Below are 26,993 nucleotides of genomic sequence, written 5' to 3' on the forward strand. Positions count from 1 at the left end.
TCAGAAAGGGATTGTGGGACTTAGTCTTAATTTTCTTTTAACCGTGTACTTCATTGCAAATACGAGAGATACAGTGTTAGTATAACAGCTGACTTGAAACACTTAAAAAATACTATTCTTTTTATTTCTCTCTTCTATATAAAATAATAGGCCATGAGACATAAAGTCAGTATATATAATTATATATTTTCTTTTTTTAATAGTTGCAATGTAAACCATTATATGAATCTAATGTCACTAATGTCCTTTAAAAATCCCCTATTATTGGATGTTTGGGTTTTTTCTACCGTTAGTTGCCTGGAATGAAATCCTTAAGGGTGGCATTTGCCACGTCAGTGTGTTTATAGCCAATGCCATTAAACATATTCATCTTCTGTCTTCAAGATCTCTATGAGAATCACGTGACCATTCTGTCCCCACTCTCTGGGCCTCACTGCACCCTGAACAGTTGCCTCGTGCCTCTTTGCACGCCTGCTTCTTCCTAGGCCTCCAGCTACCTGCCCCTCACAGAGTTTCTGCAACCAGACCCTTTGCTATTTAGTAGCTTATCTGGTACCTTTTATTTAGCATTATTGCCTAATGATGATTGTTATCTCAATCAGTTATTTCATTTGGGGGTTGTAAAATGTTGTTTTCTCATTCTACCACTTGGTCTGATTTTTTTTTTTAACACAGCAATATACAAGGGGTGAGACCCTTCCCAGAATCAATTCAATAAAGTAAAAGTTGCAAGTCTGAAAAAAAAAAACAGCTGTAAGAGAGCAAGATTCTTATTTGAGTAGTTCTCTGTAATATACGCTTTATTGCACATTGTGAAATAAGGATAAAAAAATCTAATTCTACAATCTTTTATGTAAATTTTTACTCTACAAGACAAAGAATCAAGGCCATATAAAAGCAAAACCTGAATAATTTATTTGAAACCATCTTTCCTTGAACAAAAAATAAAAATAAGACTCTAGTTAAGTAATTTTCATCAGTGTCATATAAGTCTTTTCAGAAATGCCACCGGTGATCGAGGTGACTGACAACCTAGGAAAGGCAGTCTTGCTTCTGTGGCAACCATCCTTACTAATCTGTGGCACAAAGAGCAAGAAGGAAATCTGGGAATGAAATTTAAAAAATTAACATACCAGTTTAACAGTAATGAGAATTTAGTATGCCTGTTAAAAATTTTACAAATATGAAGAAGTTTCCACATTTGTGGCTTAGATAGGGTAGTGCCAATGTTGATGAAGATGAAAGTATAAATTAGAACCAATTGAGCTTTTTAGAGAAACCTGATACAAAAAGAGCAATGGGAAAGTCCCCTCCTTTTCCTCCAAGTATTCATGATAAAGACCGGCTACTGAGGACTGTTCCCCCACCACACTTCTCTGTAGCACAAGGCATTGTGTGTGTACCGTAAAACCTGCAGTCCAATTTTTATGAATGACTCTATTCTGCATTTAAAAGGAGTAATGAGTAAGAGGTATGGGGCTCGATTTCTTCACTGATTTTGGATGAATGTGCATTTCCACTGTTTTCCCTCAAAATGGTCCATTATTTCACTCCAGTGCACAGCTTTGCCCATCAATGCTCACCTAGAAAAGACATGTTTTAAGATATGTAAAATGTTCTACAGATTTCCAGTTCTACAGATAGCAGAACCTTAAACTATTTTATTCCTTTCCATAACTATAAATATATGAGTGTTTGGAACTAGTTTAAAAAATTACATTTCTAAAACAATGAGTATAAAAAGTAAGCAATTACTAAATTCTGTAGATAATTTCCTTTGAAACTAAAGGTTTACTTACTTGAATATCCTGTTTTAAGATACTGACAGCCAGTCTTGGGTTCAAAACAAACCACGCGAGAGCATTTGGTGTCAACAGAGAGAATTTAAATAAATGCAGCCATAAATTCAGTAAACAAATAACTGGGCTGAGTACTAGATTATGAACACAGGTCAATTTACCAGGTTGGTAGACACCAGTCCAGTTAGGTAACAGACACATGTAATAATGAAAAGAACACTCTATATATCTAAGAGTCAAAGAAAAAAATTGGGGGGCCGTCTTTCCTATCTCAGAAGCAACTGTCAAATAGAGGTAAAAAAAAGCAATTAGCTATGATTCTTTACCCACAGGGGATGAGAAAGTTTCATTAACCACCTGTAATACTGCATTATTCATGAAATTGATCTTTGAACTTAATTGGGCCTAGAGAATAAAACCATAGGTAATTAGGAGAGAAAAATGTTCTTTGCATGTTTAGGCAATATTCTATTGGGGAATATTTACGCTACTAAGGACACTAGTCTTTAGTTAAAATAAGTAAACAGGAGCACAATAAGCTATGAAAGCCTTAAACGACTGAGTCTTGTGTAATCTCTATCCCTAGCACTTGGTTAATGTCCTGGAAATGTTTTTGGAGTGATTATAAATAAAATAAGTTCAAAACAGTTTCTGATGAAGTAAAAAAAACATTCTCCTTCTTTTTTTTTTTTTTAAATGTAGGAGAGATGTATCTGTATTCAAGGAGAAATGATACTTTTTAAACCTGTTGGTTCGTCTTTAGGATGAGTTGGAAGAGGAGGAAATTTTAAAAGAGCAAATAGAAAGGAGACAGTCTTACAGAGAGCGAGAAGGGCAGATTCAGCGAGAGGACACCGGAGGACGGGGGGAAAGGAAGAGGGTCGCTGGACGACAAACGCGCAAGGGAAACAAAGTCTGGATGAAGGAGGTGAGGAGGGAGAGACCCGGGTTGGGAGGTCCCTGGGGTTGGAGGAAGAGTGGCTGTTCTTGGACTCGCTGCCCAAGGAAGGTGTGTGTCCTCAATAGCGGTTGCAGATGGAAGTCCTACGTGTGCTCAAAAAAGAGCATTGCTGCTTTATTTTCAACCTTCCAAGTTTATCTCTGAAATAAAATTTTATATTCCTGAGAAATTCTAAAGATATTGCTTAGTTCTGAAAGCAGTTCAGTTTCAGAGGGTGATTTTTTTTTAACTTAGAAAATTGTTTTTTTTTTCACATGCAAAACCAACCTCATCACTTTATTTTGTGTTCTGATTGTAGCTGCCATATTCCACAGTTTAAAATCAACATTTACTTCATATTCGGGAGCCTCAAAAGATAAAGCTCAAGTTTTCATCTGGCTTGTTTGCATTCTAATTGGCATATAGAAAAACAAATGAATTTAAATGGCATAAATTTTTTACTTGGATACAGTTTGAAAGTTAGGAAGCAAACATACTCTCAAAATTCTTTCTATTCCTGTTTAACAAAGACAAATATGCCTTAATTTTCTATTCCAGAATGTAAAGAAGGTTAGATCATTTTAGGTTTTTTAAAACTGTCAGAATAACATTCTACTCTTGTGTTCTACTAGATGAATAATATAATGCTTTAAAACAATTTTCTTTTTAAACCAGAAGTTCTAGCTCTGTCAGGGTCTGCTCCTAATTTATCTGACCCCCTTCTCCAGGTTTCCTGACACAAGACGGAATGTACTGAAGGGGTCTTCTGAGGGGCTCTTGCCCTTATTGAGCCCTAAACTGGTTGCATAATCCCCACCCATTCAACCCCCACCCACCACCCACACACTACCACCACCAGGGCTGGGTCTCCTCCCACTAAGATGATTTCCCAGGCATTCAGCCACTGCTTGCTGTTATTTCTGGTGTTTACCCAGAGGTGTGCATGAGTTACTTTGCTAGACTGTTTCTTTGCCAGAGGGGAAGTTCCTGTGTGTGGTTATTGATGTTCTTTTCAAAGTCAATAAATGACAAATAAAGAATGATGGAAGATGATTTGTGACAGTTTTGCCTGCAGGCAGCGCCAGCCCACAAAAAAGGGAAGTTCATTTCATTCTTTCAGAAGGCTGTAGGCCGTTTTTCCTTGGCTGGGAAGGTAGGGTAACTTCTTAGTGTCAGCCCTGAGGTTAACTGGATAAATTGTTTCTTGGTTTTGGCCTAGCTCAGGTCTGATCCTCCGTGGGTGTGAGGCCAGTCCTCATAGTGATTCTGTTCACTTGGAAGTAGACCACTTTGAATCTGTAAGAAGCTGGGTATTTGATGGTGAGAGTGCTGTGCACATTTTGAAGTTTTCTTTTTCTAGTCCTATTTATAGTGACAGATCACTGGCTCTAAAACTACCTCAGCCACAGGAAAACCATCAAGATAAGCTTGAGAAGTGGCCTGAAGGACCTTTTCGTACCCAGATGTCGGTTCACTGGGGAAAATGCTGGAGTCCGGAACCGTGCATCTAGTCCACTAGCCCAAGCACACAGCCCCATTTGACACTTGAATGCATGCCTATTTTGTTTCTTAAAATTATTTTCAGATGGGCAAGTATGTTCAAATGCCCAGCTCTAATTTCTAGTTTTAATATTTTTCTTTTGAGTCTTTCAAGAAATTCTGGGGAAAGCAGGGGCTGAATGCTGAGCCCCTCTGAAGTCACACCACCAAATTCAAGTTCATACTTACTCTGGATGGTCTTGCTGTTGGGCAGGGATATGCTGAATAACTTCATAAATTGTACTGTGCAAATCTTGTCCTGATACGCCATCACAGGCTGGAACAGACCTACTTGGCCTCTAGAAAATGTGGCACATTAAGAAAAATTAGCAGACTAGTAAACAGTACTGCTTTGCTGCAGAGCTGAAGGCAGCCAGAAGCAGTGATAATGAGAGAATCAGCACTGATTATCTTCCCTCAGTGCGCATTTCCTCCTTGCACAGTTCCCTGCACTTACCCTGTGGTAGCATAGCTATGAGATCAGAAGAGCAATAGCTTGACAAAGCTACTGCTTTTTTTTCTTCATTTAAGAGAAAAGCTGGGCAGTACTGTGAAGGAAATCTAATAAAAGAAAAAATAGCAGAAGAGAAGATACCAGGACAGCTTAGAATCAGAGAGTACATGTTATCCCTACATTACATCTTGATGACCTTTTAGACACTATCTGCCAATTATGTGTGCCAGCACGGCTGAGAGGAAAGACTAATGTACAGCTAAAAGTGCTCATCACATTGCTAGTAAGTACAGGCAGAACACACCAAGGGAGATGTGTTGGTTTGAATGCAGTAATGGGTTCAAAAAATTATAGGCTTGTATGATGATGGGAAGTATAGTACTGTATTTCTGTCTGGCAAAAACCAACATGTATTTTACTGAAACTGGCACTCAAAGTTCTATTAATTCCCATTTTTATATTTGATAATTTTCTTCTTTTTATAAACACTGCCTTCCAACAATTTAGGCCAAGTTGGTTCCTCTTCTTACCCAGACTCTTCCTGTTTTCATACTTCTGATCACTGTCCGCCCTTCATGTTTATACAGCGCCACCTGGCGGAAACTTTGCCTTGATAAATCTTCTGAAGAGATACTTGTTTCATCCAGCTTTGACCTGCTAGGTTCTGTGGGCACATCTTAGCTTTACGCTTTTCTGGAAACTGCCTATTTTTATTCTACTTGCTAAGCTCCCATGGGAAGCCCCAGGATATGTGATTTGTCTTATCATTTTTGTGTCAAGGAGCTTTTGGTTAACAGTTTGTACTTGAGATAACTCTTGATTTTCTTTGGTATGGAGGTGTTCAGGGGCTCTGATAAGGGCAATCTACAGGTCATAACCAATTTCTCTCACCTAACAGTAGAGCAGTTAACCAAGTAATAAATTTGTTCAACATTACTTGCTGTCCAACTCCTGAAAGAGGTGCCAACGGGCAGTGAAGTGTAGGGCAAGGAGAGAGAGGAGGAGCATTCCTCTGTTACATGGACCACACAAGCTAAGAGGTGACTATGATTTTTAAAAAACTCAAAAAGTTATGAATTCAGCTTACTTCCCTTCTTAGCTTCACTTTTGAGATCTTGGTTTTTTTATTATATTTCTTTTCTTCTCAAAGCCATTGCATTTGGCTGCTAATCACATGTAAGCACTTTGAAGATGGGCATGGCTCCAAATGAAGTTATTCTACTTAGGACAGAACAAGCCACGCATCTGATAGGGAATCAAGGCACTCATTTCTCTGCCCCCAGTTCTTGAGTGTAGCATTTTTAGCAAATACAAGTCCTCCCAATAAAATATTCAAACTGCGTACTGATTAATCACAAGGCTAACTTTAAGGTTTCTTACATTGATCTTACTTGTATCCAATGAATTCCTAGGAATAAAAACCGCATTATTTTAAAACAAGACACTCCTGACTGATTTCAAAAATTCAGTTCTAAGTCTTATCAGCTGTTCTGTTTCCTGCTGTCCTGTTTAAAAGCCACGGCTGAGATGGGTGCTTTCTGCCAGGGTGAGAAGCTTTTTGAAATATTTATTTTTGCCTTTTTGGTTATGGCAGTGAAGGGTGAGTTACAATCCTGAGACTGAATAGGGCATCATGGAGCTTTGCAGTGCAGTCCTGCCCTCCATCTGTGGCCATGTGGGCCCTGGTGCTACAGACTCACCCTTAGGAGGATGAAATCCAATCACATGGCATTACTCTCATGTGGCCAGGAAACTTACTGCACGAATCTTACACATGGATAGAATTCTCTGAACTAACGAGGCAACCAACACCTAATGACAAATAATTCTTTTTTAAAAAAGGAAACGAAATGCACAGAAGCAAGTGGTATGTTATGGCCCCTTCCTTAAGTGAAAGATCATAGGGGAATAAGGAGGCAAAGGAAAGGTTAGTCCTGCACAAATCTATAAAAACGTTAATGAGCTGATTAGCTCAGAGAAACATTCTGTTAAGCAAGACTGATTGTTTTAAGAGAACTTGTCTTTGCAGACTGAAAAAATGGCTTCAATTATATAAAAGCTCCCCCTCTCACATTTCTTGTGCTTTTAGGATGAAAACAAAGAGGTGTACCCTGCATACTTTGGGTTTATATGGTACCTTTCTTCTGAAGACCATAAAGTACCTTCAAGATATGATCAATTGTCTTTGCAATGTCCTCAAGAGATCTGAGGAGGAAATAGAGGGGAAACAGAGGAACAGAGTGCAGTGAAGTGACAGGCTGCAGTCATGAAGTGATACCGAATGATTAAACCAGGGTCTCCTTAGCTCGATTCATTCAGTTCTCTCGACCTTCAGCCTACCGAGCTTTCTCTTCACTGAGCTTGCCAGGTAAAGAATGACTGTGAGTTAGTGTAACTTCCTTATTGTGTTAGCCTCGTCTGTAAAGGCTGAGAAAGATGCTTAGTCCCCAGATCTGGCAAGCCATTCATCAGAGAGGGAGTGAGTACTACCCAGGGCGGGGCAGCCCTTTGACCACTCCGCCTGAGTGCTTAAATGAGTGCTGCTTACACCTCTGGGGAGGCAGAATTGTACTTCTTGGCTAATCAGCCACTAGGCAAACCAACCCTGGGAACACCAGAAGCATCTGGAAAAGCAACGAATTCGTAGATTCCAAAGTCATCCAGAGCATCTTCATGGCCTGAAATGGAAACAAATACTACTTACAAACCAAATACCTCAAATTGCCATGCTGTTTTTTTAAGCCTTTGTAAAAACCATTGTATCTTTATGGTTCGCTTCAAGTGGTATGTGTATAACACCAATTTAACGTTTCAAAACCCCTGTAGTCATAGTGCCACCAAGCAGTGTTGGAAATGACTCCTTCTGAAGCTGAGAACTGAAACTGAGTTGGAACAGTTATTCTTAAAGCCCGATGTGGGAACAGTGTATTATAAATTAAAATAAACAAGTGGGCAGGCTTGTCCTTTCTAACTCTCCATTACAAGAGATTTATGGACTTTAGCCTGGCAGTCACAGCAGCTCTTAATCCACCTATAGTGTCTACTGCACCCTGCTTATCTAACATAGACTGCCAGAACTCATGATAATAAATAAGTATAGCTGCCCCATAATACAATACACTATCACCTAAACTGTCATCTGTAGAATAACAAAAGGATGGGAGTGGGGTGGTTGGGAGGAACCAGATGGTCTCTGGGCATTCCCTAGCTCCGGCATTCTGCATTGTGAGAAAGGACTAAATGAGGGGAAGAAGACCCACATTTACTAAGCATCGAGGCATTGTATTAGGCATCTCACCTACATCCTTGTATTTAATTCTTATAGCAACCAGGGGGAAGGAGGGAGGACAATTATCTTTATTGTATAGATGAGGAAGTTGAGGTCAGGAAAAATAATTAATTCCCCAAGGTGACTCTGGAGAAAAGTGGCATATATGGAACTGAAACCCAGCTCCATGTCTGAGCAAATGGCCTATTGTTCACTGATAACAGCCCAGGGAGGCAGTAGTGATGGCAGTGAGGGACACGCTGGGGACAAAGGAGCAGCAAGCCTCTCAAACTTCCCTTTTCTCTTCTCCTGGGGGCAGAATTGACAGTATTCTATCAGCCTTAGGAGGGAACAAAGTGAGAGAACCCTAGGCACTTTCAAAATAATAATCAATGGATCAGTGGGTTAGGATGCAAGGGAACTCAGTGAAGTGAGCAAGTGACTTAATCTCTCTGAGTCTTTGTTTCTTGCCTATAAAATGGAGTTAAGAGAGCCTTTCAGGCTGATTTTACAGATTGTGTGACTTAAATAAAATTAATACAAGGGAGAACACTTTGTCAGTGAAAGCACTATTCAAAGGTAAGGGATTGTTAGTATTATATCAGTACAGCTTATATCAATAGTACACCATATATACTAATTAGTATCAGTGATATTAATTAATATACATTAACATTGATAGAGCTCCTTTCAGCCTGGCCATTACCTGAAAATGTTTGAGCTTTCCTGTATTCTGTTTCTGGCCTGAAAAGACAAATAGGCATTTCTATTAGAGATAATGATTGAGGAAAAGCATTCAAGAAAAAAATTATTTTTATAGAAACACACATTACCTGCCTTCTATCTTCTGTTTTATAACTAAAACCAAGAGAGAAAAAATACAGTAAGGCATTTTTTAGTATGTATAAAATCACTAAAATTAAAAAAAAAATTTAACCTACCTTTGCAGGGTAGATATTTTTTCCATAGGAAGAGAAGACACATGGATATAATCAAAAAGAGTGATACTGCAGTTATACTTGCCAAAGGGGACAACGATTTCCCTTTTTGTGCAAGCTTGTCCAGTCCTGAATAAAAAGACATATTTTTAATGTTTTTATTAAAGATCAATAGTAAATGTCTGTATAGTTTGGCTTGCTTATGCTTTATCTTAAATGAGAAAACAGTGCACATAGGCATTATATTGCATATATAGACACATACATACACACATATATAACATACATATATATGTGAGAGAGAGAGACTGTGAATGAGAGAGACCAAACAGAAGTAAGGCACTTTTAACACACACTAAACTCTCTAAGGGTATTTGTAAATGTGGTGAGCTGCCTGGGATATTACTGATGTGTGGTACTAGATGCAGCAAAGAGCTCATATACTTTCTAATAGGGCTCACCACCATTTACTTTAGATCTATTTGATCTTATTGTATAACACATTCCCAGACGCATGGTTGTTCTCTCTCTTTCCTTCCATCTCACTCTTTTAGCATAATTCAGGTACGTGCATTTAAAGGTGTGAGAGGGAAGGTGTTTGTTTCAAGTACACTTTGCTAATTTTTGATCAATAAAGAAATTTTAATCCTTAAAATAGAATGTGTGTGTCAATAAAATATTTATAGTCCCACCTTGTGTCTAAAATTCACTTGGTTTTGCAAGTCATTCCTTTTATTAATATCCCTATATAAAATGCAGTGCTAATAGCTAACATCTACCGAGTGCTTGCAATACATGAGGCTCTGTTCTAAGAGTGCATGGTATATATTAACCTATTGAATGTTCACAACAATCTCAATAGGGAGGTATTATTACTATTATTATTATTCTCTTTCCTAGATGAGAAGCTGAAACTTGCTCAAGATCACTCGGTTAAAAAGTGGCAGTGTCCAGATGTGGCCCCAGGCTCTTGACACTGCACTGCCTCCCTTTGATGATATTTTAACACAGCTTTTTAAACCATAGCAATGTTAATACGAACTCTAGACTATAATATGTTTAATCATAGGTTAACCTATGAGGTGGGAAGTAGTTCTGTCCTACAATGAATTTGAGTAACAGGTGTCTCCCATATATCGTGTGAATCATGTATTGATGTGGAAATGAATCATGGCAATTGCCAGTCTCTGTCCAGCTTATGTGGGAGTGAAGGTCATGGGATGTCACTTCTTTTCTGTAGTGGTGAGAATAGCCTGGAGCACCTGGATGTGGTAAAGAATATGGTGGCAAGTCAGCTCTGGAATAAATACCCAGACTGCACCACGTCGTCATCTACCATAAAGCCTCTGCTGAGGTCTCCAGCAGCGAAGGAAAGAAGGAAAATGTAGTATTTCCCCTTTTTCACTGTGGACCTAAATGCACTCTCTTAGCTTTACTACCTAGACCACTTGAATGCTTTAATTTTCCTAAAATCTTTTCATAATGTAGTGCAGATCATATATACCAAACCCCAGTTAGAAAGTCGTGGAAGTCATGTGATCTCTTCTGAGATTCCCATGCAATGCGTTCACACTTCCCCTTAAGTCAAGAGTTAAGCAATGTTGTTTCTCATTATCAAAAATGTTTATCATCTCTGATGGGAAGATCATAAATTTCTAATATACATTCAGAGAATTGTGTTCTTAAAATGTTCTTTCAATGCGTTTACAATACCTGTGTAATACCTATTGCCTTTAGACAGATTTTAAACTTTTAAACTTTGGATAGAAGAAATAAATGCAACATGGTTTAGAATGAACTAGAATGTCAAAGTATTGGTTCTAGATCTAGACCAGAAAATCAAAACGCTTAATTACTTTTCTTCCTTTTGTCTTTGTTAATAATTTATAGAATAATTTATATTCTCTCACTTAGAAAGCTGACCTTTTAGTTTGGAACTACTTTAGCACTTGGGTGATTTCTTTGTGAGGTTTTAGCTTTTCTTCAGATACTGTGCCCTTGCTCCACAGGCTGGTTCTCACCAAAGAGCTGGGCAACCTGGAGTGAGCCGCTTGGCCCTGAGGGTCTTCATTTTCACAAGAGGAAAATGAGGAGATTAGAGTGACTGTAAATTCTCCTGTTGCTCTGATATTCTAGGATTTGGGGGAAGCCAGAGAGTTTTACATGAAGTTTATTATGTAAATAGGATATTCTATCAGATGGCCTGCTGGTAACTGAGTCTCAAGAAAAACACTGTATGCACATATACATTAAAAAGTTATAAATTTTACTGATGTAAAGAAAGTATAGCACATAACTTAGAAGTAATAATATAATATGCAATGCTCTTTATGGTTAATTCCCTATAGCTAATTGATTCCCATGGAATGGCTTTGATTTTTGCCAAACTCTTGTATTTTCAACCTATGGGTGAATTCAACCATGTTTTGAAAAAAACTGCTTCAAATAAATGCTTGATTACTATCCAGTTCAGCAAAGAAATAGCTTACATCCTACATGAACAAGTCTAGTTTCAATGTGAATGTTGGTTGATACTTAATATGATGGAAATGAAGCAATGACATACATTGGAACTTCATTCATTTATGTGAATGACTTTGCTGAATTGAATCATAGTTTTTGAATACTGGAAGAATATTTCCTCAGTTTTTTTGTGCCATACATAATGTAATGGTTATAGACACAATATACTTTAAAATTTCATCATTATTTTCTTCATCACTTTTTATAGTGTAGACCATCAACAATTTCTCTATCATTTTCTTAAGTGTAGCAATCTTATAGAATGACATCCCTTGAGTTTTGAATAGTAGTATTTTCATTATCAAGTTCAAAATATTTTATAGTATTCACTGAAATTTCTTATTTAACCTATGGGCTATTTAGGAGTTTGTGATTTAGTTTCCTTAAGTTTGGGAATTTTCTAGTTTTATTTATGTTTCTGACTTTTAGTTTAATTCTACTGTAGAGTGCATACCCTGTTTTATTTCAATCCTTTGAAATTTGTTGAGATTTTTAAAAAAATGACCACACGCATGGTCATGTGGAAAGAGGGTGTGTTCTGCAGTTGTATGTAGTAGTCTATATTATTTTGATTAGGGCAGATTGGCTTTCTCTATTCCTACTAAGTTTTTGTCTGTTCTATTCCATACTGCGAGAGAGATACTAAAATCTCCCACTGTGGATTTTTTTATTTCTCTGTTAATTTTTGTTATTTATTAGATGCACTTTGAAGCTACACTCATAGATGCACACAGATTTAGAACTGTTTTTTCTTGCTGGACAGACCACTTTTGTGAAATGTTTATTTTTAAATCTAAAGTAATATTTCTTAAAATATTTATCTAATTCTTGTCTAGCTGATATTAGTATAGCTACTTCAGCTTTCTTTTGGCTATTTGTATGCTTTATTTGTTCAAACCTTTATTTTCAACCTTTCAGTATCCTTAGAAGGTGTGTATCTTAGAAGAATCAAACAGTATTTTTAAATCCAGTTTGACAGTATTTGTCTTTTAGCTGGAATATTTGGTCTGTTAATGTTTAATGCAGTTACTAACATACTTTGGTTTAGATCTGTACTCTTTTAATTTTGTCTATTTCCTAAATTTTTGGTTCTTTGTTTTTCCTTTCTTAATTTGGATTAATTGGGATATTATTTTATTTCTATTTTCTATTTGTTATACATTTTTTATTTGTCTCTTAGACTTTAATGATTAAAAAAAATCTAACCAAAATTATACTTTTACAATTTATCATATCCTTGGCTTCCATGATCCAAGAATAAGTTCTGTATTAAAAATGGGAAAGCTAAGACTCTGGGATACAAATTTGAATTTAATAACATCTAACTATAATCCTATGCTCTTTCCACAACTCTTGCCTGACCATTATAAAAGAAACAACAATCTTTCCACTCATTGAGCCCAAATATGTTTGTTTCTACCATTGGAACTATAGTAAATAAATGAAATCCTTTCTTTTCATGATGCCATCTCAGTTTTTGGAGAAACTCATCTCCCCTGGGAATTTTTTCAGATTCAACATCCCAAGATGGTTTTGTTGTTCTTTATATGCCTGATTTCCACATTCTCTACCATCCAAGAGGTACAGTTTTGGAAATTTAAGAAAACCTAGTCAGTTTTACTTCTAAATATAAATTCAGAAGGATCCATACTCTGTTTTGGTTATCAATAAGATAAAAGTGAACAGAATACTGTCCTGAAACATCAGCAGTAATAGGAAAACAAAGCAATAAAGAAGAAAAAAATTGATAAATACTAAATAATAGAATGACATGATTTAAAATATAGCACATGATTTGGGCACCACTTTTAGCAAATGAATTCTCTATTTCTTCATTTGAGATCAGATATTAAAAACTAGCCATTTTTCAGATTTGCACAATTAAATGTATGAGCAATGTATATATAAAAAACCAAATGTGGATTTGCATTTTCTATTTATTTGGTATATATGTATCATATCAGAAATGATGAAGATAATAAAAAGTTTAAAATACCATTTATAAATAGAGGTAAAGAAATAGTGTCAGAGAAATTAAAATACTTGCTAAAGTCATAGTTGTAGAACTAAGACTCAAACATAGATTTTGTCTCACTGGAAGTTAAACTTTTCTCCTGTTAATCCATGGTCAAAGAATGGTTTTTGTAATTGACAGATAGGTTTCTATATATTCAGTTTTACCACTAACCGTCTCTAACACCAGACTTGCTGTTCTTCAGCTCTCTCACTTCTCAAGTCAGACTGTTTTCACCAAAACTCCCTTAACTCCTCACCTCTCAAAAAAGAATGCTAAGTTATTCTAGTCAAGTTTTTGCAGTGTGCTTTACCATGAAAAAAACTGAGAAAAAACATTTTAGTATAGTCTCAGCTATTTTTTTCCCCTTAAACTTGTAAATACGCTAATTATTATATCAGAGATCTCTCATTATAGCAGTGAAGTTACCCTCTGGCATACATTAGCTCTTGCCAGGCACTTCATGGTTCTGAAGGCTGGTAGTTGGTTTAACGTACAATGACTGGATGCCTTACACTAGACAAATGCAGCTCCTCTCCTCTCCTTCATCTTTAATTTTTTTGTCTCTTTTGATATGTGTTTCCAAAAATGTTTGAATTTGCACATCCTGTCCTACAGAGGATCCACTCATTCCCTTTCCCATTATTTCCATATTTCTCCAGACTCCTTCCTTATTGTCCTCTTACCTCTCTTCCCCTTGGCTTTGCTAGCCCTACATCAGAGAACCATCCTGGAGTGACAAGCACCAGTCAGCCCAAAACCTTGACCATGGCAAAGGTCAAGTGTCCTTTCCCTAGGAGAATGAGAAATCAGGATAATCCTTTTCTCAGAACATAGTATTTTCCCTGCTAGTCCCCTTTTCTTCTAGTGTATCCTGGCTCTCGACTCTCAATGCTGCTTCTTTATGCCAGAACACACAAGATTTATCAGGTCCAGCATCTGAAATGTGCTCCCTTTTGCAAAATGAAACATCAGATATGTCTAGGACCAAATCAAGAGGTCCAGTTGCTGTAGTCTCAGCTCTAGCAAGTGCGTTTTGGAGAGATGGACTTTGAGGACCCCAACTTGAAAATAAGACAGCAAGGAAATTCTGACCCTATTGCCACAAAGAATGTACAGGAATCTAGAATGCAGTTCTGGACACTTACAGGAGCCCTGTTCTTTCTTTCAGAGAGTTTTCTACTCTTTAGCGCATAGCACACCATTCTACCCATTATTTAAACATGACTGACTCATTTACCAAAGCCTTAGTGCAAATGGTGTTCGCCCCTTCCTTAAGCAAACAAATAAAATGAAATACATAGTAAGTGCAAATATGGGCAAGAGATGTGGTATCCATGGTATCGCAGCCCTGTTGTTTGAGAGACTGCACCAGGAACAGGACAGCCATATGCTCCCAGTCAGTGTGTCTATTTCTAGATCAGAATGGAGTTCTGAGATCTCTCCCATCCAATCTGTTTGCTGATTACATCAGCTGATTCATATTCCTACAGAGATGAAGGCACCATATTGAGGGGCATGCTGTTTCCACACTCCACCATGGTCCCACCTGACAGATACAGTTTTTCTGGCTAGATGCTCATGGGGATGTCACCTAAGGCCTCAGGATGTGGATGTCAGGACTGTCGTTTTATCTCAGTCATTTTCTCCAGGGGCCCAAAGTGAAATACATCTATAGATCTTAACCTGAGAAATATCTCAGTAGATAGAAGAAAACAGTAAATTCAATTTCCTGCCTTGGGTCATTTTCCTATTCTTTCCTTTATGAGAAGATGTGCAATAGAAATAAATGTTAAAAATGATAAATTTCTCAGGATTATGTACAAACTCAAAACATTTCTATTATATCTAACTCTCAAACTATGGCCATGTGGCCCTTGGAAACACTAAGAATTTATACATCTGAATGTCTTTATTAGATATGAACTATTGAATTCTGATCATAAACATTTTTATTTTATATAACCTGTCACAATAGTGATTTAGACCTTGTTAAAAATTTGAAGTAGTGACACTTGCATTCAAAGAAGTCCTTAATTAAGGTAATAAAATCATTGTTTCTTTTTCAAAATACAAATGGTAATTTATTATTTTAACTGCTATTCTTTCTTTGAAACTTACAGTCCAGGTATTATTTTTAGTTACAGATATTTCATAATTGCTCATTCATATGGAAATATGCACATGTCAGGGACAAACCAGAGCATCTCTTTGTATATAGCATAACATTAGTTAAGGTGGTGAGAAAATACACAGTATCCTGTATGTGTGACATCTTTTAGAAAGACCATAGTCTTATTGATATTCTCAGTCAGGAATGTAAAGGGAGACAGTTTATACAGTGGTCACATACAAGGGCTTTGAATTCAGGTATTATTTTATCACTTACTAGCTGTGTGACCTTGCCCATCATCCCTGTTTTCTTTAGGCTATTCCCCCTCTGGCAGAAAGTCAATTCATATGTCAAATCAGATGTGAATCATATCTGAAGAGATGGAAGACACCATCTGGTCCAGTCTTACACAGGCAGGAAAACATGGAGCTAATCATTACATTTTCTAGTCTTTCTCTCTCCACTGAAAGTCCTAATAAAACTTTTGATTATTTCCTAACTTTGGTATTTTCTTTCCATATTTGTAACCTTGGAGTCATCTTGACTACTTTTTCCTTTGTCTTCCTTATCTTATAGCTGAGACTTTTTGGTTAGCCACATTTTTTGCCCTGTTAAAAACAAAGAAGTTCATCTATTTCTTACAACTGGACTCTGGTTCCACCAAACACACTTGGTTTTGAAAATATCTCAAAGGTAAGTATCTTATTCTGCAAAATTATTTCAAATTCCCTACAGATCTTAATACAGATTGCTTAACAGAGTGAATAGTAAGTGCTCAACAGCTACATTTTTTTCAAGGTATGTTGGTGTGTACTTAATCTGCATTGCAGAGATTCATTCATTTGGAAAAGAAAAAATCGAATACTTAAAACACATCAATATTATTCATTTTCTTTGCCATTTTCTGCTGTTAGAGTTAAAGTTCTGTGGACATTTGGGGGTTGAAAAATAGCTTTAAAAACCACAAAGAGGTCACTAATGTTGACAATCCTGAATCCCTCTGAAAAATAAGCACCTGCTCTTCTTATTTACTATAATAACAAATGCCTAGTCTTTGTACAGGTCAAACAGGTTTCTTAGATTTTTCAAAAGGCAATTATTTGATATTAAGACTTTAGCTGTATTTGGTCCTTGGTAATAAGATCTTAATCAAATATTGGGGGCTTCTAATATTATGAAAGTGACTTGGCTAAATGCTAACAGAGAAAGTGTAGGCAGTGGGACCGACTTCACTGAAGTACACATCTGCAGACTGTAGCCATGTTTTCACTTGCAGTGTGCATGGGGAACAAGTCCAAGATGACCTCCAGACTGCTACTTAATTATTTCATACGCTTAATTATGGCTTGCTTCAAAATCATGTTTTGGTTAGCTACTGAGGTAAAAAGCTGGTTAAATCTATTAAAAATTTAGTTAAACAGAAAGCAAAGGATGCATCTTGCCTATTTTGCCCACATTAGGTGTGAGCATCTTGTTAGCAGGAATTATTTTTTTCAAATGGCATTCTCAGTGCCTACCCAGTATTTGGCCCATAATAGGTGCTAAACAGGGAATGAGTGGATACCTGATTTATGTCACCCTAAACACATCTATGCTTTGGGGATTTAAAGGGAAGTATATTATTATCTACTGCCTGAATCAAGCATGATTCAGGTAAAAATTCTAAAACTGCATTGTCTAATATGATAGTCTTGAGACACATGTGAGTGTTTACTTTTAAATTCAACTTAATAAGGATTAAATAAAATAAACTTCAGTTTCTTGGTTGCATAGCCATATTTAAGTGCTCAAAAGCCAAATGAAGCTAGTGGCTACCATATTGGGTAGTGCAGATATTGAACATTTCCTCAATTGCAGAAAGTTTTATTGGACTGCTGCTCTCTTCTAGAAAGTGTGGTATTTTCTTCAAAGAAAAATGTAAAACCCCACCATGACAGTATATAAATTCCAGCATAATCATATGATTTTGCAAATATGAATACCCATAACTTTAAGGAATCCTGGGAAGACTCAATCCACTATTTCTTTATCAGTCTCTATTTATGGTAGACTTAAACTCTTAGTAGCTCTCTAAGAGCTTTGTAATAAATTGAAAAGGCTATAGAGAAAAAAAAAACACCTTAAACAAGTGGTTGCCACGTTTGTGCTTGCTAAATATTCAGATTCCCCCATACTACCTGCGAGATCCTGATCCAATAGGTCTGAAGTGCCTCAATGAAAATATATTATTAGATCTCCTCAGGTGATTTTGATGCACATGTGGCTATTTGTTGAAAAATTTAGCCTAAGAATTATAAGGATTAGATTCATGTTTCATCTCTTCAATAAAATGTATTAACTCTTCTATGTTATGGGCTCTAATCCAGGCACTTGGGTTATAAAGAAAGAGAAGCTGTCACTGGAGAAGGTATTACTGGTTGGACTTTTTGCAGACTTGTTCCTACTCCAATCATAGGCACCCTAGCCACCACTCCCTGTTCAAACCTGCACCTAGATATTCCCCACCTAGTCTGTCCTGTGTGTAAAGCTGAGTCCAGCAAGGACTTGATAGCAGCAGTAGAAGTTGTAGTAATTACAGAGGGAGAAGCAAAAGGAGAAAAAGGTGGAGGAGGGGGATGGAGGAGGAGATGGAAAAAGAGAGGAAGAGAAAGAAAAAAAGAAGGAAGAAGGAAAGGGTTTGAGAGAAAGGAAGGAAGGAGAAGAGACAAACTTGGTGACTGGATGCCAGGCAGGGCAATAAGTGAGAGCAAAGAGTCTGGGACGGCTTTCAGCTTTCTGAAAGGTAGTAGGGCTGTTCGATTAAACAGGGAATGCAGGAAAAAGAGTCGTTTGCAGGGAAAGAAGATGTTCAGTTTTGGTGTGTTGGACCTGTATGCTGCCTCTGGTACTTCACAGTGCAGACATGCAGAAGGCAGCTGGAGATACAGTTTAGAACTTTCAAAATATAGATTTGGGATGCATCAGTGTTCATGAAACTATGAGAGTGAATGAAATCATACTGTGGAGAGAGAAGGAAGGCTCAGAAGGATGGGAATTTGGTGGACATAAGTATTTCAGGCAGTGATACTTAACCTTTTGTGGATCCATGACCTTTCTGAAAAATCAGATGATTTCTAAAGAATGTCAAATTTCACAGACTGTAACGTTTTATAGATTCCAAGGTGTTCAGACCCCTGTTGAGAACTTCTATAGATTTCAGGTGTTTAAATGATGAAAGAGGAAGGAGAGCCTATGAAGAACAGTGAGAAGGGGAGTTAAATAGTAGGAAAACAAGATTTCCAACTCAGGGAGACTTATTTATTTGACTCAATGCAACAGTAGCTATAAACCTTTTAAATGAGTAGCTTGCTTCTCTTATATTCCTGTTTGTAAAATCAGGAAAGCAAGAGTGCACATTTAGAAGTAATTTATTAAGTTTTTTCTGCATAGTCCCTCAGAGTTAACAACTGAATTCCCTTGCCATTCTGTTTTGGGTTTTCTTTCTTTGACTTATAGAAGCCATAGCTTAGTTAACTCAGAAAGAGAGTTTCTTAGAGTATTTCAACATTCCCACAGTGATTTCCTTTTCCATATAGGTGTAAAACAGGGGTACAGTGAGGCCAGCATACATTTGTGATTCACTGGGATCCCCACCTTTTATGTGTCACCCTTACCTACAGAAGTGATGATGACTGTGAAATGAGTTTCATCTCGCCGTCCAGTTACGTTGTTATAAGCACAGCACACGTAATCAGTTGTCTTCTGGGCTACTTTCTCAGATGCTACTTCCAAGTGAGGCCCATGCTTAATGACATAGGTTGTATTGTCAGTCTTCCGGATCCAGGAGTAGGTGTTGGGGGGATAAGAGTCAGCAGAACAATCAAACAAGATGGCTTCTCCAACGTCAACAGTAAACACTCCCCCTACTTTTAGCCCTTTATCAGAATTAACGTGAAGTCCATAAGGTCCATCTACATTAGTTAAAAAAAGAAAGAAAGAAAGGGGTGATAAAAATAACCATGACATAGTTAATGAATTTGGGTTTGCTTAGTAACATTTTACTTACTGTGAAAGTCTTCATGTTAAACTTGGCCAAATAGGTCCTCATTTAGACTCCCAAGAAAGAATGAGGGCCTAAAATTGCTTTATGCTGATATTTATGAAAATGTAAATTATTTGAAATGTGATTGAACTTACTTGAAATAGTGAAAGCTCTGAAATTTAGTATATAATTTATAAGATTATAATAGTCATCATAGTAGTGGTACTAAACTTTTGAGTAATTAACTGGTAAATCTGCAATCTTGTTAGACAAAGTCTGTCTTTTTGAAACTTTCATTGCATTTGAAGCACTTTTTAAATAGATTATGGTCTCTATTTTCTCTTTGGCAACCATACTTTGAATATTATCCGTTTTCTTTTCAGTGCTTGGATGGGTCATGCAAATATCTATAAAATGCATAGCTTCACATGAAATGCAAATTTGTACAAATTGATATAGGAGTGTTCTATATTTTTATGATACATTAACAGTTAAAGAATTTAAAAAGTTCCTCCCTGAAAGCTAAGCTTAGAATGCCATTTGGAAAAAAATACATTTTCTTGAGTAATAATGAACAAATATTCATTGATCAGCAATAAACTACTTAATCATGGATATCCCATGGTTTTTTTCCTCACACTGCAATATTCCTATAGCATTTTGCTATTCTTATGCAGTAGATTTCCTGCAGATGAACACACATTTCCCATTGCTTTCTTCAGAAGTCAGTAAAGAGAGAGATTTAAAAAATGTTCCCAGTGAGACAGGTTTTTCTCCTTCAGTCTAAATCTTGGCTTATATTCTAAAAACTTTAAGGTTTAGGCATGACTGTGCTCATTTTTCATCAGATCATAACCAACACTTATTGGATATTTGCCATCTGAAGGTATTTTAAGTACTTATACAGACAACCACATTTAATCTTTAGAACAATCATAAGAGGTAGATGTTGTTATTCTGGTAAGGTGAAGGAAAAGATGTTTAAAAAATTAATTTTCCCATGGTCACATAGCTATTAAATAGCAGAGATACAAGTCTAAAACATATGCATTTAACCACTCATTATTTCTCTAAAAATAAGTAAGTGATATAACTCTCTATATCAGAATAATTTTTTGTGGTCTAACTATATTAGTTCTATAATAAATTATCTAATTATATATTAATTCTGTACTCAGTTATTCAAGTAATCAGTCCACAATATTTTGTGTCTTGGTTGATGTTGATTTTCTCTATGATACTAAGTGTTACATAAAATATTTAATATATGAGAGAGAAAAAAATGTGCACAATATGGTTCCTACTCTCTATGGATGGTTTGTTCAGTAATAACCTAATTTCAAAGGTCCTGATTTCAAAATAAAAGTATCGACTGCTGATCTCTCATTGTGTGGAATAATATAACATAGTGACTAGACAGTAAGATAACTAGGTTAAATTCTTAGTTTTGTCAATGATTAGTTAAGTATTCTTCAGAGGTCATCTAAACATTTTGGGTCTCACTTACTTTCCTTACCTTTACTATAAGAAGGTTGACTGGATAACTGGTTCTTTCTACTTTTGATACACCATCACTCATGCCACTAAAGCTATTTTGGACACTGGTAGACCAATCTTAAATTTTCGGATTCCTAGAGTGGTTCTCTATTATGTCAACATTTTCTGACCAATCTGTATGGGGGAAACAAATTTCCTAAGATATAGCAGAAATTAAAGATGAAAAACAATAAATTATAGTTAGTTAAGGAGCATACACTTTATTTGCTTCCTTAAAACACAGAGACACCTGGAGGAAACCTATAGATGTATATTAATATGTACACATGAGATGATTGGTCTTTCAAAAGGAAAGCAAACACAGAAGTTAATGCCTTCAAGTCTAAAGTCATCAGGAACTGGAATTGGGGGATTAAAGCAAAGAGAAATTAATGCCCCCTTTGCTGTGACTACAGTGGAACCCTGTCATACTGTTCTCTCATTTCAGGCTGTGATACGGTCTCAGGGGAAAACCACTGTTTTACACGTATGTGCTATAAAATGGAACCTTCTTATTCTGAATTCCACTAAATACTAGGTTGTGTAATGGGAATAAAAAGTTGTTTTCACTCTCTCAACCAAATCAATATTGAGATGTTACTGTGCAGGCATTGTGAGGGTATCTGAGGTGTCACAGAGATGTTTCTGTAGCTGTTCTCTCAGGTCCATTGCAGCAGCGGCAGCCCTTCAAGTTGTCAGCATTGACAGAACATCAGGAAAGCAAAGGCCACCAACCAGCGGGTATTGGTTATGGTTCATATAGTTGGAAACCAATGTGAGCAAGAAACCCAAGTTTTGCTGAAAAATTAAAGTCTGAGAGCAGAGCAAGGAGGCTTGATGAAGAGAAGTGTGGTCGTAGAAAATACAGCCATCCGTATCAGTATTTGTCTTCCCACTGGTTTTCAGGGTTTACAGAATATGACTATAAAAACAAATTACTTGATAATTTAACACACATGAAAGTGAGTGATTTTCCTTTCAAAGTGAGTTGACATTACTAAAAACTTGAACTCCCATTTGGAATTACCTTAGGACCTTGCAACATAATGGAGTGTTCTCAAAAGCAGTAATTCTTCCATTTTGAGAGTGGGTTCAATTTGTAGAGGAATCCCACAGTCATTTAAAGGACTGGTGAATAAGGCTCACTATTGAATTTAATAACATCACTCTAATTTAAAATAAAACATGCCTCTAAAGAAAGGAATCTCATCATCTTAGCTTGTCTTTCCTATACTCATGTTTATTTTGACTTTGTTACTTCCCCATTTGTTGGGTTTCATTTGTTGGTATAATCATTTCTCTTCTGTTTGTCTTAATTATGTGTTATGTCTGGCTCTTCAGAGTAAGCTCCAAATCCCTCAAACTCCCCCAGGTCCCATACAAGCATCTCTTCTAGTTCTTAGAACCTAATACCTTGAAACATTTAAGTTCCTTGCTTCTGATACGATTTCTTAAAATGTAACATATATTATCTGATTATATAAGGAATATACATTCATTGCACAAAGTCCTAAAGTTCGGAGAAGCAAAAAATGAAAAGAAAACTCAGTTTTAATTTCCACTCAGAAAACAAATGTCCATACTTCAGTGAATGATCTTTATGTCTTTTATACCTCTCTCTCTCTCTCCCTCTCTTACTTTTGCTCTTTTGCACATACACAGATCAATTTATCATCTATCTATCTTCTATCTATCTATCTATCTATCTATCTATCTATCTATCTATCTCTCTCTCTCTCTCTCTCTCTCTCTATCATCTATCTATCTATCATCTATCTACCATTCCATCCATCCATCTACTTACCTACCTACCTATCATCTATCTTTCATACTCCTCAATCTATGGCCTATCATTTACAATCACATGGCTTATAATTCATATTTTTTCATACTACACAGTGGTGATATTTCCTTTTTCATTAGCACTCAGTCTGACCATCCTTTACTTTGAGGTGCAACCTAGTCCATTACTTCTGGGAATGGGCAATCCAGTTGGAGACATTAGGAATGACTCACCAGTGTGGCCTCTGGCATTGAAAATGAAAGCAGAAGATAGTTCTATTTTGGCTTTGGGTTATGGTTCAGTTTCTTCTTTGGTGGAGAACTCCTAATAGAAATGAACCCTTTGCCTCAGGAATGGCTGTTTGCTAAGAGGCTTGTAAAATCACATATCATCTGTTCTCTTTAACAATTTATGGCTGGGCGGGAACAGTACCTAAATTTCCATCATGATGCTGCTTGCCACCCTGCTTGGGAGCAGATGGTAAGTATTTACTGTGAATGACCTTTTCTACCTCTAATTTTTATCACTTAGAGTACTTCCCTGCAGCAGTGCCATATGTCACACACAAAATGCAGTGGTTCCTGGGTTATTATTTACAACAGAGCTGGAAGGCATATACATTTCATGAACTGCAAGTAGATATCTGAATTACTGGCTTGACAGTGTATCCCACCAAGGCCAATACCTGGTTATGACATCATAACCTCATAAAAACATGGTCCATTTCAATAGATTTTATTATACTTTTTTCTGCTGAAATAAAAAGTTATCCTTGCTTTCATGAAGGAAATTGTCATAGAAACAGTGCCTTAAGAAAACAGAATAGGTGATTCATGCTGAAATTCTAAATTATGATGTAGATCTCTGTGGGGGATGTGCCACCCGTGCATAACCTGTGAACATTCTTTCTCCCTGTGGGGAGCCTCAGAGCACATCCCTCTCCCAGTCTGTGGTCCCTAACTCTTCCTCTTTGGGGATGGGTAAATTAGTATTTCCTGCACGGTTCTGGGTTCTTGAAATTGAGGTTCCTACTTTTCCCTGGAAATGTCGCATAATGGACTAAGTCAGAAGATGTATCTTGAGAGGACTGTCGCTGCTATCTCAACTTGATCTTCAAGAAATAACACTGTGCAAATAGCTATGCTTCATGACAAGACAGTGCCTAGGAAGTGTAATTACAGCTAGTACTGCATTGCAATAACAGAAAATCAAACGACATCTGGGGTTGATATTCTCCGTGACTACCCTCATGAAAACGTCCCAGAAGAAAACTCATGAATATATGTGTTTTAAAGACTTACAATATATGGTAGGCATAATGATGCCGCTTTCCATCTCACTGACAGGGTTCTTCACCAAGCAGCTGTAATTCCCAATGTCTTCCTTGGTCACTGGAGCAATATGAAGGGTGTTGTTTTGGGGTGAAAAGGTATAGGTGGGGCCGGCGTGGATATACTTCCCATTTTTTAGCCACTGGTAAACCAGCCGGGTGCCGCCCTCCACAAGGCATGTCAGGGTCAGGTTCCCGACATACTCCACAGCCCCAGAGGAAGGCTGAGTCTGCACCACCGGGTTTGTGACAAGATCTGCAATATCAAAAGAGAAATGATTTTTGCCACCATGGAATTACAAGCAAAGTCTCTAAGATCTTTCCAATATTGAATCCTAAGGAAACGATTCCAAAGTGTTACATCTTATAAATGTAGGCAGTTCAGGAAATAAAGAAGAGAATAAACATGTCATGGAGAATGCAAAATGATAAAAGATAAAGATTTTTTATTCTTTATAGCAGAGAAAACCAAATTTTAGAATTTATTCTTCAAGGATTTCCTAATGAAACCCTTTACAGATCATGCAGTCAGTAGTAGAGAACAGCAGTTTTCTTAGTTCCTGCTCACTGTGCTTTCCCCAACACCATAAAGATACACTCTCACAGGCAACATTTACATGGTCATTCCCCTCCCGTGACCTGTCCTCATGTCCCAGGAGCAGCTGGGTGGGCTAGATGTGGTGAACCCAAATTTCTACCCACCAGCTGCAAAATATAGAGTTCATATTTACTATACTTGCAGGGTATTGAGAGAAAGGTTTAGAGACTCACATGTGTACCACTTACTTTTCCTTCTGTGAAAGTGAATTAATATATGTTTAAACTGCCGTGCATTCGTAATGAAACATTAAGTTGCTTTAATAAGCCAAAGCCTACATTTTAGAGCCTGTCTCAATCTGAAAATAGGAGAAAATGTGTTATTGGGATTACATCATATTAGAAATATAAAAGATAAATCCAATAGGAGTGCCTATTATAACTTTTTAAGTCAGAGGAAAATAGTTTTATATCATGAGTCTGGTACATAGGAGGCACACAATAATATCTGAATGAATAAAAATGAATGAAATTCTAAGAATGAGTAAATATTTTCTCCTTGAGTTTTAACTCTAAAATAGCTGGATAAGGATAGCAATTATATAAGTAGGTACAGCCATTTTCAACAACCTTTATTAACTTTGGAGGTTCTTGGCTCTCTTGACAAAGGACCATGGCTTCCCGGAGTCACACGGCAGTTGGTGACAAAAGGAAGAGGGCTCTAACTCTGGCAATGTTTCTCTCCTGCATTTTGGAGAGAGATGCATTGAATAATATCCTTTTAGGGATGATTAAAGGACTCAGAGAGAGTGAGATGATATATAACTGACAGATGATTGGCACCAATAATTGGATTTCAATTTCCTACCAAGCTTTTACTTGGTGTCGACACATCTCCCCAGGTAAATTTGTCTGGATTCATATTCACCTTTTCCCACTCTGGAAAATGTGCATTAGGGCAAAAAGAGACCCAGAGAAGACAGGAGAAAATGAAAGGGAGAAAGGCGGTTGCAAGGCAACTTGCTGGGGTGTGGTGTAGTTCTAATGCCCCACCTCCTCTCTCAAGATGGGTGCAGTCAACTTGTCCATTCCATTTAAGCCTTTATATTCCCTGGCGAAAACAAAGGATGTAGAATAGCTTTTGTTTACATTATTATGATTTACACAGAAAATGAGTTGTGCATATTTATTATTTTTTCATTTGTATTTATTAGGAAAAGCTTCATATTTCAAATATGTCCGTGTGTGGAAATATACATGGTAAGGGATAAGTCAGGTAGGTAGTGCCAAAGGTTTCATGTGGGGAGAACAAACCATTAGGATAGACATGGGTACTGTGACCACACACTTGTCCTCAACAGCGTGGCGCAGTTGTGGAGGTATCCCAAGAAGATTTTTTTACAGAGGCCCTGAACCCCAGTTAAGACTTTTGTGTTGCATGTCCCTAAACAGATTTAACTTTACTACACATTAACAAGTAATGGATGTTCTAGTAAAAGTTTGGGGACAGATAGGATACTACCCAGGAGAATTTCACGAACATTTTCTCTTTTTCTCTCACCAAGGTTGCTCTCTGGGCATCTGCTTCCACATCCTGCGCCCTTGTCCCCTGTGGCCTCTCCGATCGCCACTCATTTCCTCCACATACATTTTCTGAGTGCTTACTAACAGCCAGATCAGGCTGAGACACTGAGGACAAAGCCCCAGATAATAAATCCCTGCTCCCATGGACCTCGTATGCTAGACAGGGAAGAGACACGATCATCCATTAAAAACATGTAATATGTTCAGTGAAGTAAGTGCTTTGGAAAGAATAAAGCCAAACTGAAGACAATCGCTCTCTCCCTCTCCCTCTCTCTCTCTCTTTGGGGGGAGTGAGGTCACACTGCATATATCACAGTCAGGAAAGCCTTCCCAGATAAACAGACATTTTGGGCGAGACCTCAGAGAAACGGGAGGAAACCGTGCTATTATCTAGGAGGAAAGCAATCCAGGTGGAGCCAACAGCAAGTGTGAAGGCTCTGAGGTGTGCGTGTCTGCCTGCTTTGGGAAAAGCAAGGAGGCCAGTGTGGTCAGAACAGAGCCAGTGAGGGGAAGAGAGGTAGGAAATGGGGTCAGAGAGGTGCTATGTGTGTTGGGGGTCACGTTGCTCTTTGTGAGACATTGTTGGTGCTTGGGCTTTTAAGCCAAGTGAGAGA

At 37.3% G+C, this 26,993-nt stretch overlaps 1 protein-coding gene across 3 annotated transcripts in view; it reads right to left on the reverse strand.

Moving 5' to 3' along the window:
* Positions 1-757: 757 nt before the first annotated feature.
* Positions 758-26,993, reverse strand: part of HEPACAM2 (HEPACAM family member 2) — a 34,173-nt gene continuing 7,937 nt past the window's right edge. The window contains exons 3-10 of one of the 3 annotated variants that reach the window (XM_036879256.2): positions 24,230-24,514; positions 19,242-19,538; positions 8,942-9,067; positions 8,834-8,858; positions 8,707-8,744; positions 7,337-7,410; positions 4,468-4,577; positions 758-1,583 (exon numbers count right to left, since the gene is read on the reverse strand). In XM_036879256.2, the coding sequence (XP_036735151.2) occupies positions 1,580-1,583; positions 4,468-4,577; positions 7,337-7,410; positions 8,707-8,744; positions 8,834-8,858; positions 8,942-9,067; positions 19,242-19,538; positions 24,230-24,514 (959 nt within the window). In that variant the 3' untranslated portion in view covers positions 758-1,579. Of the gene's footprint in view, positions 1,584-4,463; positions 4,578-7,280; positions 7,411-8,706; positions 8,745-8,833; positions 8,859-8,941; positions 9,068-19,241; positions 19,539-24,229; positions 24,515-26,993 lie in introns of those variants that run through there. The other 2 variants (XM_036879257.2, XM_036879258.2) reach the window with 2 other exon arrangements.

Source organism: Manis pentadactyla, chromosome 7 (assembly GCF_030020395.1).
Source record: "Manis pentadactyla isolate mManPen7 chromosome 7, mManPen7.hap1, whole genome shotgun sequence".
NCBI classification, from domain to species: domain Eukaryota; kingdom Metazoa; phylum Chordata; class Mammalia; order Pholidota; family Manidae; genus Manis; species Manis pentadactyla.